General features: G+C 40.9%; 1 protein-coding gene across 1 annotated transcript in view; it reads left to right on the top strand.

Annotated features, from left to right (window-relative positions):
- Window positions 1-15,263, top strand: part of KCNH5 (potassium voltage-gated channel subfamily H member 5) — a 1,175,650-nt gene that overhangs the window by 786,579 nt on the left and 373,808 nt on the right. Inside the window, exon 9 of the mRNA XM_053697286.1 lies at window positions 3,342-3,594. Coding sequence (XP_053553261.1) covers window positions 3,342-3,594 — 253 coding nt within the window. The remainder of the gene's footprint in view (window positions 1-3,341; window positions 3,595-15,263) is intronic.

Raw genomic sequence — 15,263 nt, forward strand, 5'->3', positions numbered from 1 at the left:
ATCTTCTTCGGAATGAAGGTTCCTTTAAATGACGTCATCCAAGATGTCGTCCCTTAGATTCCGATTGGCTGATAGAATTCTATCAGCCAATCGGAATTAAGGTTGAAAAAATCCTATTGGCTGTTGCAATCATCCAATAGGATTGAGCTTTCATATTGTAATTTTAATATAAAGTTAGGGGGTTGTTAGGTTTAGGGGTTAATAGTTTAATTACATTTTTTGTGATGTGGGGGGCTAGCGGTTTAGGGGTTAATAGGTTTATTTAGTGGCGGAGATGTGAGAGATCAGAGGATTAGGGGTTAATAACTTTTATTAGTGGTGGCGATGTCGGGGGTGGTGGAATAGGGGTTAATAGCTTTATTATAGTGGTTGCGTGTCGGGGAACGTCAGAATAGGGGTTAATAACTTGATTATAGTTATAGTGGCAGGAATGTGGGCAGGCGGCAGATAAGGGGTTAATAATTTTACTATGTTTTGATGCAGGAGGGTGGCGGTTTAAGGGTTAATAGGTAGTTTATGGGTGTTAGTGTACTTTTAGTTTAGTTATGAGTTTTGTGAAACATTTTTGCTGCGCAAAACTCATAACTACTGCTCTTGTGTTGGTATAGGCTGGAATGCAAGCATTTTAGCCTCACCGCACAACCTGTAATACCGGCGCTATGGAAATCCCACGCAAAACATAATTTTTTTGAGTGCGGGATTGACGTTGCGTTACAGGCTAAAATGCTTGCGGTATAGCTATACCGACACGACTCGTAATGGCTGTGTTACTGTTTTTACGCTGAAATGGCCATTTTTTTCAGAGTTAAAACCGTAACGCACAACTCGTAATCTCGCCGACTGTTAGATAAATATAAACATTATTTCAAAGTATAAGAATTTCAGTTAGAAAATTATAAGCTCTCTCTTTGTTACAAACACGTCTTAGCTTCTTAAATGTATAATGAATAGCCAGATGTACAGTTAAAAAACTCTTTTAAGGATTGTAATTGCAGTTGTGGCTTATGTAGTGTAATTAGCATACCTTGGTGCATTAAACTCTGCTTGAACTGTAGATTGAGAGGGCAAAGGATCCTATCAGACAGATATCAGACTCACATACTTGGGCCGATAAATGGATAGACAATAATGTAAGTGACTTCCAAGGTTGGTGGATCCGATATCTGCATAACCCTCATGTCACTTATGGTGACACTTATCCTAGTGCAGTGACGTTCTCTTCCTTTCTGATAAGCACAATAATTTGTGAAAAGATGTGAAACGTTTATTCTGCAGTATAAATGTGAGTTTAGAAGAATTCAGGTCACTAATATATTTTTATATGATAACCATGGTACTTGGGTTCAGGTCCCACCAGAGTCGTCCATTAAAACAAAGTTCTGGTGAAATGCTTGTGCAATTCTGGCCCCTGCAAACTGGCAGGAGCTGTCAATCATTCCGATCGTATCGGGATGATTTCAATCCGACACCTAAAAGACCTACAGGAGAGAAGGGATGATAGGAAATGTATATTAAAGGGACATAAAACCCAACATGTTTCTGTCATGATTCAGACAGATCATACAATTTAAACAACTTTCCAATTTACTTCTATTACCTAATTTACTTCCTTCTCTTGATATCTTTTGTTTAGTAGCAGCAATGCACTACTGGAAGTTAGCTGTAAACCAATGACAAGAGGCATATATGTGCAGCCACCAATCAGCAGTTTCTGAGCCTACCTAGGTATACTTTTCAACAAAAGATACAAAGAGATTGAAACAAATGAAATAATCGAAATACATTGGAAAGTTATTTAAATCATAAAAGAAAAAAATTGGGTTTCATGTCCCTTTAAGCTTAGGATAAAAGCATTTGTCAAAAAGAGCAACAACAAAATAATAAGTCCTGATCTTAAAGGGACAGTAAAGGTCAAAACTAAACTTAAAGTAATTGGATAGAGCATGACATTTTAAACAACTCTCCAATTTGCTTCTTCTATAAAATTTACTTAGTTCTCTTGTTAAAGAGTAATCTCAGGTGAGCTCAGGAGCGTGCACGTGTGTTAACCCATCTGGCAGCAGTGTTTGCAACATTATTTATAGCATTGCTATACATAGTTATAAACATTGCTGCCATAGACTGCTATAGACACGTGAACACTCCTGAGCTCCTATCAGTCAACCTAGGTTTAGTCTTCAACAAAGGATACCAAGATAGCAAAGCAAATTTTATAATAGGAGTAAATGTTCTATCCCTTTAAGTTGCGGGTTAGTAGGCCCAGGAGTCATTTGCTTATCACCACTACTTAATGATTGTTTGCTGATGGAGTAGCAAATATTGTAAGGAATACAAGAATACCTGGTGTATACGTAAGACTATAATTATTTATGCTTACACTAAATACAGACTTCTTTTTTATCTGCTGCCATAATGTTTACGTTATAAAATATAAGTGTAATGTATACAACATTGTAATTCTGTTTATAAGCACTTTAGCTTCTTGTTTATGATGTTGTGACTATAAATGTGTAAACCTTTATAAAGCTCAATCATTTCTTATTTAAAGGGACAGGAAACCCCAAAATTCTCTTTCATGATTTGAATAGAACATACAATTTTAAACAACTTTCCAATTTACTTTATCAAATGTTCTTCATTGTCTTGTTATCCTTTGCTGAAGGAACATCATTTCACTACTGGCAGCTAGCTGAACACATCTAGTTAGCCAATCACAAGAGACAAATGTGTGCAGGCACCAATCAGCAGCAAGCTCACACTAGTGTAGGATATGTGTGTATTCATATTCAACAAGAAATACCAAAAGAACAAAGCACATTTGAAAATAGAAGTGAATTTAAAAGTGACTTAAAATGACCGGCTCTATCTGAATCTGAAGTAAAGAGGTTGCTCAGTTTAACTGAAAACAAACAAACAAACCAAATCATTAGAATTTAAAGGGACACAGAGCCCCAAATTGTTATTTCATGATTCAGACAAAGGATACAACTTTCCAATGTACTTCTATTAACAAGTTTGCTTCATTCTCTTGATATCCTTTATTGAAGGAACAACAATGCACTCCTGGGAGCTAGATGAACACATCAGTAAACCAATGACAAGAAGCATATGTGTGCCGCTAATAATCAACAGCTAGCTCCCAGCTCCTGAGCGTACCTTGCTATGCTTTTCAACAAAAGATACTGAGAGATGTAAACAAATTAGATAATACATTGAAAACGAAATGTTCTATCCGAATCATGAAAGAAAGTTTTGGGTTTCACGTCCATCTTTAATATTTCTTTAAAGTCACTTTTTAATATCAGAGCGCTGCTTACTTTTAATATTTTTGTGTCCCTTAGGTTCTTGCGATTTGTCCCAAGGACATGAGGGCGGACATCTGCGTTCATCTAAACAGGAAGGTTTTTAATGAGCACCCGGCGTTCCGTCTGGCCAGCGATGGCTGCCTGCGAGCATTGGCTGTGGAGTTTCAAACGATTCACTGTGCCCCAGGAGATCTTATTTATCACTCAGGTGAAAGCGTTGACGCACTCTGCTTTGTGGTGTCAGGATCCCTGGAAGTCATTCAAGATGAGGAGGTGGTGGCAATACTAGGTAATGTCTGATAGATGGAGGGTTAAATACCTAATGCGGTGTTTATCAACTCCAGTCCGCAGCTACACCAACAGACCAGAGATTCATATCTGATCTAGAGCACAGGTGAAATGATCAGCTGATCAGTAACCATGGTTACAAACCTGCTTTCACCCATCAGCTGACTATTTCACCTGTGCTCTAGTTCAGATATCATAAAACTATGGCCAGTCGGTGTGCTCTGAGGATTGGAGCTGAAATCTTTGCAAAGAGACAGTGAGTATGAAACAGGCAGAGAGGGTGATAATAACTTGTGCCAGTTTTACTTGGCACTTAAAGGGGTATGGGAACTGTCAGTACTTAGTGTACAATTTAATAGACTTTCCATCTTAACTCTTTTTCTTGGTCTGCTTTGTTGCCTCTTTTTTAAAGCATATTGAGGAAGGCCTAAGAGTATGAACGTCTTTTCACCACTATGGGGCATATTTATCAAGCTTTGTATGTAGCATGAGGCCCTTGTTTCCTGCGAGCCTGACGTAATCAAGAAGTCTAAAGACCGCTGCTCCATAACTTGTCCGCCTGCTCTGAGGCGGCGGACAGAAATCAACACGATCTAATACGATCGGGTTGATTGACACCCCCTGCTAGCGGGAGGCATTGCACCAGCAGTTCACAAGAACTGCTGGTGCAATGTTAATGCCTACAGTGTATGTTAATGCCTACAGTGTATGTTAATGCCGACAGCGTATGTTAATGCCTACAGTGTATGTTAATGCCGACAGCGTATGTTAATGCCGACAGTGTATGTTAATGCCGACAGTGTATGTTAATGCAGACAGTGTATGTTAATGCCGACAGTGTATGTTAATGCCTACAGTGTATGTTAATGCCGACAGTGTATGTTAATGCCGACAGCGTATGTTAATGCCGACAGTGTATGTTAATGCCGACAGCGTATGTTAATGCCGACAGTGTATGTTAATGCCTACAGCGTATGTTAATGCCGACAGTGTATGTTAATGCCTACAGCGGATGTTAATGCCGACAGTGTATGTTAATGCCTACAGCGTATGTTAATGCCTACAGCGTATGTTAATGCCGACAGCGTATGTTAATGCAGACAGTGTATGTTAATGCCTACAGCGTATGTTAATGCCGACAGCGTATGTTAATGCAGACAGTGTATGTTAATGCCGACAGCGTATGTTAATGCAGAGAGCGTATGTTAATGCAGACAGTGTATGTTAATGCCGACAGCGTATGTTAATGCCGACAGCGTATGTTAATGCAGACAGTGTATGTTAATGCCGACAGCGTATGTTAATGCAGACAGCGTATGTTAATGCAGACAGTGTATGTTAATGCCGACAGCGTATGTTAATGCCGACAGCGTATGTTAATGCCTACAGCGTATGTTAATGCCGACAGCGTATGTTAATGCCTACAGCGTATGTTAATGCCGACAGCGTATGTTAATGCCGACAGCGTATGTTAATGCCTACAGTGTATGTTAATGCAGACAGCGTATGTTAATGCCGACAGCGTATGTTAATGCCGACAGTGTATGTTAATGCCGACAGGGTATGTTAATGCAGACAGCATATGTTAATGCCGACAGCGTATGTTAATGCCGACAGTGTATGTTAATGCAGACAGCGTATGTTAATGCCGACAGCGTATGTTAATGCCGACAGCGTATGTTAATGCCGACAGTGTATGTAAATACCGACAGTGTATGTTAATGCCGACAGTGTATGTTAATGCCGACAGCGTATGTTAATGCCGACAGCGTATGTTAATGCCGACAGTGTATGTTAATGCCGACAGTGTATGTTAATGCCGACAGTGTATGTTAATGCCGACAGTGTATGTTAATGCCGACAGTGTATGTTAATGCCGACAGTGTATGTTAATGCAGACAGTGTATGTTAATGCCGACAGCGTATGTTAATGCCGACAGTGTATGTTAATGCCGACAGTGTATGTTAATGCCGACAGCGTATGTTAATGCCGACAGTGTATGTTAATGCCGACAGCGTATGTTAATGCCGACAGTGTATGTTAATGCCTACAGCGTATGTTAATGCCGACAGTGTATGTTAATGCCTACAGCGTATGTTAATGCCGACAGTGTATGTTAATGCCTACAGCGTATGTTAATGCAGACAGCGTATGTTAATGCCGACAGCGTATGTTAATGCCGACAGCGTATGTTAATGCCTACAGCGTATGTTAATGCCGACAGCGTATGTTAATGCCGACAGCGTATGTTAATGCCGACAGTGTATGTTAATGCCGACAGCGTATGTTAATGCCTACAGCGTATGTTAATGCCGACAGCGTATGTTAATGCCGACAGCGTATGTTAATGCCGACAGCGTATGTTAATGCCGACAGCGTATGTTAATGCCGACAGTGTATGTTAATGCCGACAGTGTATGTTAATGCCGACAGCGTATGTTAATGCCGACAGTGTATGTTAATGCCTACAGCGTATGTTAATGCCGACAGTGTATGTTAATGCCTACAGCGTATGTTAATGCCTACAGTGTATGTTAATGCCGACAGCGTATGTTAATGCCGACAGTGTATGTTAATGCCGACAGTGTATGTTAATGCAGACAGTGTATGTTAATGCCGACAGTGTATGTTAATGCAGACAGCGTATGTTAATGCCGACAGTGTATGTTAATGCAGACACTGTATGTTAATGCCGACAGTGTATGTTAATGCAGACAGTGTATGTTAATGCCGACAGTGTATGTTAATGCAGACAGTGTATGTTAATGCCGACAGCGTATGTTAATGCAGACAGCGTATGTTAATGCCGACAGCGTATGTTAATGCCTACAGCGTATGTTAATGCCGACAGCGTATGTTAATGCCGACAGCGTATGTTAATGCCGACAGCGTATGTTAATGCAGACAGTGTATGTTAATGCCTACAGTGTATGTTAATGCCGACAGTGTATGTTAATGCCTACAGCGTATGTTAATGCCGACAGCGTATGTTAATGCAGACAGTGTATGTTAATGCCGACAGTGTATGTTAATGCCGACAGCGTATGTTAATGCCGACAGTGTATGTTAATGCCGACAGTGTATGTTAATGCCGACAGTGTATGTTAATGCCTACAGTGTATGTTAATGCCGACAGTGTATGTTAATGCCGACAGTGTATGTTAATGCCTACAGTGTATGTTAATGCCGACAGTGTATGTTAATGCCGACAGTGTATGTTAATGCAGACAGTGTATGTTAATGCCGACAGCGTATGTTAATGCCGACAGCGTATGTTAATGCCGACAGTGTATGTTAATGCCGACAGTGTATGTTAATGCCGACAGCGTATGTTAATGCCGACAGTGTATGTTAATGCCGACAGCGTATGTTAATGCCGACAGTGTATGTTAATGCCTACAGTGTATGTTAATGCCGACAGTGTATGTTAATGCCTACAGCGGATGTTAATGCCGACAGTGTATGTTAATGCCTACAGCGTATGTTAATGCCTACAGCGTATGTTAATGCCTACAGCGTATGTTAATGCCGACAGCGTATGTTAATGCAGACAGTGTATGTTAATGCCTACAGCGTATGTTAATGCCGACAGCGTATGTTAATGCAGACAGTGTATGTTAATGCCGACAGCGTATGTTAATGCAGACAGCGTATGTTAATGCCGACAGCGTATGTTAATGCCGACAGCGTATGTTAATGCCGACAGTGTATGTTAATGCCGACAGTGTATGTTAATGCCTACAGCGTATGTTAATGCAGACAGCGTATGTTAATGCCGACAACGTATGTTAATGCCGACAGCGTATGTTAATGCCTACAGCGTATGTTAATGCCGACAGCGTATGTTAATGCCGACAGCGTATGTTAATGCCGACAGCGTATGTTAATGCCGACAGTGTATGTTAATGCCGACAGCGTATGTTAATGCCTACAGCGTATGTTAATGCCGACAGCGTATGTTAATGCCGACAGCGTATGTTAATGCCGACAGCGTATGTTAATGCCGACAGCGTATGTTAATGCCGACAGTGTATGTTAATGCCGACAGTGTATGTTAATGCCGACAGCGTATGTTAATGCCGACAGTGTATGTTAATGCCTACAGCGTATGTTAATGCCGACAGTGTATGTTAATGCCTACAGCGTATGTTAATGCCTACAGTGTATGTTAATGCCGACAGCGTATGTTAATGCCGACAGTGTATGTTAATGCCGACAGTGTATGTTAATGCAGACAGTGTATGTTAATGCCGACAGTGTATGTTAATGCAGACAGCGTATGTTAATGCCGACAGTGTATGTTAATGCAGACAGTGTATGTTAATGCCGACAGTGTATGTTAATGCAGACAGTGTATGTTAATGCCGACAGTGTATGTTAATGCAGACAGTGTATGTTAATGCCGACAGCGTAAGTTAATGCAGACAGCGTATGTTAATGCCGACAGCGTATGTTAATGCCTACAGCGTATGTTAATGCGACAGCGTATGTTAATGCCGACAGCGTATGTTAATGCCGACAGCGTATGTTAATGCAGGACAGTGTATGTTAATGCCTACAGTGTATGTTAATGCCGACAGTGTATGTTAATGCCTACAGCGTATGTTAATGCCCGACAGCGTATGTTAATGCAGACAGTGTATGTTAATGCCGACAGTGTATGTTAATGCCGACAGAGTATGTTAATGCCGACAGTGTATGTTAATGCCGACAGTGTATGTTAATGCCGGACAGTGTATGTTAATGCCTACAGTGTATGTTAATGCCGACAGAGTATGTTAATGCCGACAGTGTATGTTAATGCCTACAGTGTATGTTAATGCCGACAGTGTATGTTAATGCCGACAGTGTATGTTAATGCAGACAGTGTATGTTAATGCCGACAGGTATGTTAATGCCGACAGCGTATGTTAATGCCGACAGTGTATGTTAATGCCGACAGTGTATGTTAATGCCGACAGCGTATGTTAATGCCGACAGTGTATGTTAATGCCGACAGCGTATGTTAATGCCGACAGTGTATGTTAATGCCTACAGTGTATGTTAATGCCGACAGTGTATGTTAATGCCTACAGCGGATGTTAATGCCGACAGTGTATGTTAATGCCTACAGCGTATGTTAATGCCTACAGCGTATGTTAATGCCTACAGCGTATGTTAATGCCGACAGCGTATGTTAATGCAGACAGTGTATGTTAATGCCTACAGCGTATGTTAATGCCGACAGCGTATGTTAATGCAGACAGTGTATGTTAATGCCGACAGCGTATGTTAATGCAGACAGCGTATGTTAATGCAGACAGTGTATGTTAATGCCGACAGCGTATGTTAATGCCGACAGCGTATGTTAATGCAGACAGTGTATGTTAATGCCGACAGCGTATGTTAATGCAGACAGCGTATGTTAATGCAGACAGTGTATGTTAATGCCGACAGCGTATGTTAATGCCGACAGAGTATGTTAATGCCTACAGCGTATGTTAATGCCGACAGCGTATGTTAATGCCTACAGCGTATGTTAATGCAGACAGCGTATGTTAATGCCGACAGCGTATGTTAATGCCGACAGCGTATGTTAATGCCTACAGTGTATGTTAATGCCGACAGCGTATGTTAATGCCGACAGTGTATGTTAATGCCGACAGGGTATGTTAATGCAGACAGCATATGTTAATGCCGACAGCGTATGTTAATGCCGACAGTGTATGTTAATGCAGACAGCGTATGTTAATGCCGACAGCGTATGTTAATGCCGACAGCGTATGTTAATGCCGACAGTGTATGTTAATGCCGACAGTGTATGTTAATGCCGACAGTGTATGTTAATGCCGACAGTGTATGTTAATGCCGACAGCGTATGTTAATGCCGACAGCGTATGTTAATGCCGACAGCGTATGTTAATGCCGACAGCGTATGTTAATGCCGACAGTGTATGTTAATGCCGACAGTGTATGTTAATGCCGACAGTGTATGTTAATGCCGACAGTGTATGTTAATGCAGACAGTGTATGTTAATGCCGACAGCGTATGTTAATGCCGACAGTGTATGTTAATGCCGACAGTGTATGTTAATGCCGACAGCGTATGTTAATGCCGACAGTGTATGTTAATGCCGACAGCGTATGTTAATGCCGACAGTGTATGTTAATGCCTACAGCGTATGTTAATGCCGACAGCATATGTTAATGCCTACAGCGTATGTTAATGCCGACAGTGTATGTTAATGCCTACAGCGTATGTTAATGCAGACAGCATATGTTAATGCCGACAGCGTATGTTAATGCCGACAGCGTATGTTAATGCCGACAGTGTATGTTAATGCCGACAGCGTATGTTAATGCCGACAGCGTATGTTAATGCCTACAGCGTATGTTAATGCCGACAGTGTATGTTAATGCCTACAGCGTATGTTAATGCCGACAGTGTATGTTAATGCCTACAGCGTATGTTAATGCAGACAGCATATGTTAATGCCGACAACGTATGTTAATGCCTACAGCGTATGTTAATGCCTACAGCGTATGTTAATGCCGACAGCGTATGTTAATGCCTACAGTGTATGTTAATGCCGACAGTGTATGTTAATGCCTACAGCGTATGTTAATGCAGACAGCGTATGTTAATGCCTACAGTGTATGTTAATGCAGACAGCGTATGTTAATGCCTACAGCGTATGTTAATGCAGACAGCGTATGTTAATGCCTACAGCGTATGTTAATGCCTACAGCGTATGTTAATGCAGACAGCGTATGTTAATGACGACAGCGTATGTTAATGCCTACAGCGTATGTTAATGCTGACAGCGTATGTTAATGCCGACAGCGTATGTTAATGCCGACAGCGTATGTTAATGCCGACAGCGTATGTTAATGCCTACAGCGTATGTTAATGCCGACAGCATATGTTAATGCCGACAGCGTATGTTAATGCCGACAGCGTATGTTAATGCCGACAGCGTATGTTAATGCCGACAGCGTATGTTAATGCCGACAGCGTATGCTGTCAGCATTTATCGATGTGCAGAGGACATGATACGCTACTTCGTATCATGTCCACTCGCACATTGGTAAATAGGCCCCTATATGTATAACATTGTGGGCACATTAAGGCCTAGATTCGGAGTTCGGCGGTAGCCGTCAAAACCAGCGTTAGAGGCTCCTAACGCTGGTTTTGGCCGCCCACTGGTATTTGGAGTCAGTGATTAAAGGGTCTAACGCTCACTTTTCAGCCGCGACTTTTCCATACCGCAGATCCCCCTACGCCATTTGCGTATCCTATATTTTCAATGGGATCTTTCTAACGCCGGTATTTAGAGTCGTTTCTGAAGTGAGCGTTAGAAATCTAACGACAAAATTCCAGCCGCCTGAAAATAGCAGGAGTTAAGAGCTTTCTGGCTAACGCCGGTTCATAAAGCTCTTAACTACTGTGCCCTAAAGTACACTAACACCCATAAACTACCTATGTACCCCTAAACCGAGCTCCCCCCACATCGCCGCCACTCGATTAAAATTTTTAACCCCTAATCTGCCGACCGCCACCTACGTTATACTTATGTACCCCTAATCTGCTGCCCCTAACCCCGCCGACCCCTGTATTACATTTATTAACCCCTAACCAGCCCCCCACAACATCGCCCCCAGCTACTTAAAATAATTAACCCCTAATCTTCCGACCTCAAAGCGCCGCCACCTACGTTATCCCTATGTACCCCTAATCTGCTACCCCTAACACCGCCGACCCCTATATTATATTTATTAACCCCTAATCTGCCCCCCTCAACGTCGCCGACACCTGCCTACACTTATTAACCCCTAATCTGCCGAGCGGACCTGAGCGCTACTATAATAAAGTTATTAACCCCCTAACCCGCCTCACTAACCCTATCATAAATAGTATTAACCCCCTAATCTGCCCTCCCTAACATCGCCAACACCTAACTTCAATTATTAACCCCTAATCTGCCGAGCGGAGCTCACCGCTATTCTAATAAATTGATTAACCCCTAAAGCTAAGTCTAACCCTAACACTAACACCCCCATAACTTAAATATAATTTACATCTAACGAAATAAATTAACTCTTATTAAATAAATGATTCCTATTTAAAGATAAATACTTACCTGTAAAATAAATCCTAATATAGCTGCAATATGAAATTATAATTATATTATAGCTATTTTAGGATTAATATTTATTTTACAGGCAACTTGGTATTTATTTTAACTAGGTACAATAGCTATTAAATAGTTAAGAACTATTTAATAGTTACCTAGTTAAAATAATAACAAATTTACCTGTAAAATAAATCCTAACCTAAGATATAATTAAACCTAACACTACCCTATCAATAAAATAATTAAATAAACTACCTACAATTACCTACAATTAACCTAACACTACACTATCAATAAATTAATTAAACACAATTCCTACAAATAAATACAATTAAATAAACTAGCTAAAGTACAAAAAATAAAAAAGAACTAAGTTACAAAAAATAAAAAATATTTACAAACATAAGAAAATATTACAACAATTTTAAACTAATTACACCTACTCTAAGCCCCCTAATAAAATAACAAAGCCCCCCAAAATAAAAATTCCCTACCCTATTCTAAATTAAAAAAGTTACAAGCTCTTTTACCTTACCAGCCCTGAACAGGGCCCTTTGGGGGGAATGCCCCATGAATTTCAGCTCTTTTGCCTGTAAAATAATAAATACAATACCCCCCCCCAACATTACAACCCACCACCCACATACCCCTAATCTAACCCCAACCCCCCCTGCAAAAAACCTAACACTAAGCCCCGGAAGAGCTTCCTACCTTGTCTTCACCATCCAGGTATCACCGATCCGTCCTGGCCGCCAACATCTTCATCCAACCCAAGCGGGGGTTGGCGATCCATCATCCGGTGCTGAAGAGGTCCAGAAGAGGCTCCAAAGTCTTCCTCCTATTCGGCAAGAAGAGGACATCCCGGACCGGCAAACATCTTCTCCAAGCGGCATCTTCGATCTTCTTCCATCCGGTGCGGAGCGGGTCCATCTTGAAGCAGGCGACGCGGATCCATCCTCTTCTTCCGTTGTCTCCCGACTAATGACGGTTCCTTTAAGGGACGTCATCCAAGATGGCGTCCCTCGAATACCGATTGGCTGATAGATTCTATCAGCCAATCGGAATTAAGGTAGAATTTTCTGATTGGCTGATGGAATCAGCCAATCAGAATCAAGTTCAATCCGATTGGCTGATCCAATCAGCCAATCAGATGAGCTCGCATTCTATTGGCTGTTCCGATCAGCCAATAGAATGCGAGCTCAATCTGATTGAGTCGGGCCGGATGGATGTTCCGCGCTGGAGGTCTTCAGGATCCTGCCGCTTCGCTCCGGATGGAAGACCATAGAAGATGCCGCCTGGATGATGACTTCAATCGGATGGAAGATCCTCTTCTGCCCCGCTTGGATGAAGACTTTGACCGGATCATGGACCTCTTCAGCCCCCCGCTTGGGCTTGGATCAGGACATCGGAGGAGCTCTTCAGGACGGATCGGTGAACCTGGTATGGTGAAGATAAGGTAGGAAGATCTTCAGGGCTTAGTGTTAGTTTTATTTAAGGGGGGTTTGGGTTAGATTAGGGGTATGTGGGTGGTGGGTTGTAATGTTGGGGGGCTTGGGTATTGTATTTTTTCTTTTACAGGCAAAAGAGCTGAAATTCTTGGGGCATGCCCCGCAAAGGGCCCTGTTCAGGGCTGGTAAGGTAAAAGAGCTTGTAACTTTTTTAATTTAGAATAGGGTAGGGAATTTTTTATTTTGGGGGGCTTTGTTATTTTATATGGGGTCTTAGAGTAGGTGTAATTAGTTTAAAATTGTTGTAATATTTTTTCTTATGTTTGTAAATATTTTTTTATTTTTTTGTAACTTAGTTCTTTTTTATTTTTTGTACTTTAGCTAGTTTATTTAATTGTATTTATTTGTAGGGAATTGTGTTTAATTAATTTATTGATAGTGTAGTGTTAGGTTAATTGTAGGTAATTGTAGGTAGTTTATTTAATTATTTTATTGATAGGGTAGTGTTAGGTTTAATTAGATCTTAGGTTAGGATTTATTTTACAGGTAAATTTGTTATTATTTTAACTAGGTAACTATTAAATAGTTCTTAACTATTTAATAGCTATTGTACCTAGTTAAAATAAATACCAAGTTGCCTGTAAAATAAATATTAATCCTAAAATAGCTACAATGTAATTATAATTTATATTGTAGCTATATTAGGATTTATTTTACAGGTAAGTATTTAGCTTTAAATAGGAATAATTTATTTTAATAAGAGTTAATTTATTTCGTTAGATGTAAAATTATATTTAAGTTAGGGGGTGTTAGTGTTAGGGTTAGACTTAGCGTTAGGGGTTAATCCATTTATTAGAATAGTGGTGAGCTCCGCTCGGAAGATTAGGGGTTAATAATTGAAGGTAGGTGTCGGCGATGTTAGGGAGGGCAGATTAGGGGTTAATACTATTTATGATAGGGGTAGTGAGGCGGATTAGGGGTTAATAACTTTATTATAGTAGCGCTCAGGTCCGCTCGGCAGATTAGGGGTTAATAAGTGTAGGCAGGTGTCGGCGACGTTGAGGGGGGCAGATTAGGGGTTAATAAATATAATATAGGGGTCGGCGATGTTAGGGCAGCAGATTAGGGGTACATAGGGATAACGTAGGTTGCGGCGGTTTACGGAGCGGCCAGATTAGGGTTAAAAAAAAATATGCAGGGGTCAGCGATAGCGGGAGCGGCAGATTAGGGGTTAATAAGTGTAAGGTTAGGGGTGTTTAGACTCGGGGTACATGTTAGAGTGTTAGGTGCAGACGTAGGAAGTGTTTCCCCATAGGAAACAATGGGGCTGCGTTAGGAGCTGAACGCTGCTTTTTTGCAGGTGTTAGGTTTTTTTCCAGCTCAAACGGCCCCATTGTTTCCTATGGGAGAATCGTGCACGAGCACGTTTTTGAGGCCGGCCGCGTCCGTAAGCAACTCTGGTATCGAGAGTTGCATTTGCGGTTAAAAATGCTCTACGCTCATCTTTTTGGAGCCTAACGCAGCATTTGTTTGAACTCTCGATTACCAGAGTTAAATTTATGGTGCGGCCAGAAAAAAAGCCCGCGGAGCGTTAACAGCCCTTTTACCGCCAAACTCCAAATCTAGGCCTAAGAGTGGAACATTATTTAGCGCTTGCGCTAGAACCCTAATTGCCCTAGAAGTAAGCTGTTTGCGTGCTTCGGGTTGCGCTGGTATTATATTATCCTCATATGCGCTAACCCCATCACACATTCACATATGCGCTAACCCCATCGCACATTCACATATGCGCTAACTCCATTGCATGTTCTCAAGTGCACTAGCCCGACATGAAAATATTAATATTTCACATTGCTATGTTCTTCATATACAAGAAAATGTTCTATTTATTCATAAATATATATTTCTACATATATCTGATGGTATTTTGATACAATATATATTTATAACTATGTATAGGTTTAAATATACAGATATATATGTGTGTGTATAGGAATATCTATTTAAACATAGAACATATTCGGCTATGTGACGAACACTGTAATGTCAAATATTTACAGTAAATATACAGGATAAAACTTTATTATATATGAATATTGCATAAATA

This window comes from Bombina bombina, chromosome 1, assembly GCF_027579735.1.
Source record: "Bombina bombina isolate aBomBom1 chromosome 1, aBomBom1.pri, whole genome shotgun sequence".
NCBI classification, from domain to species: domain Eukaryota; kingdom Metazoa; phylum Chordata; class Amphibia; order Anura; family Bombinatoridae; genus Bombina; species Bombina bombina.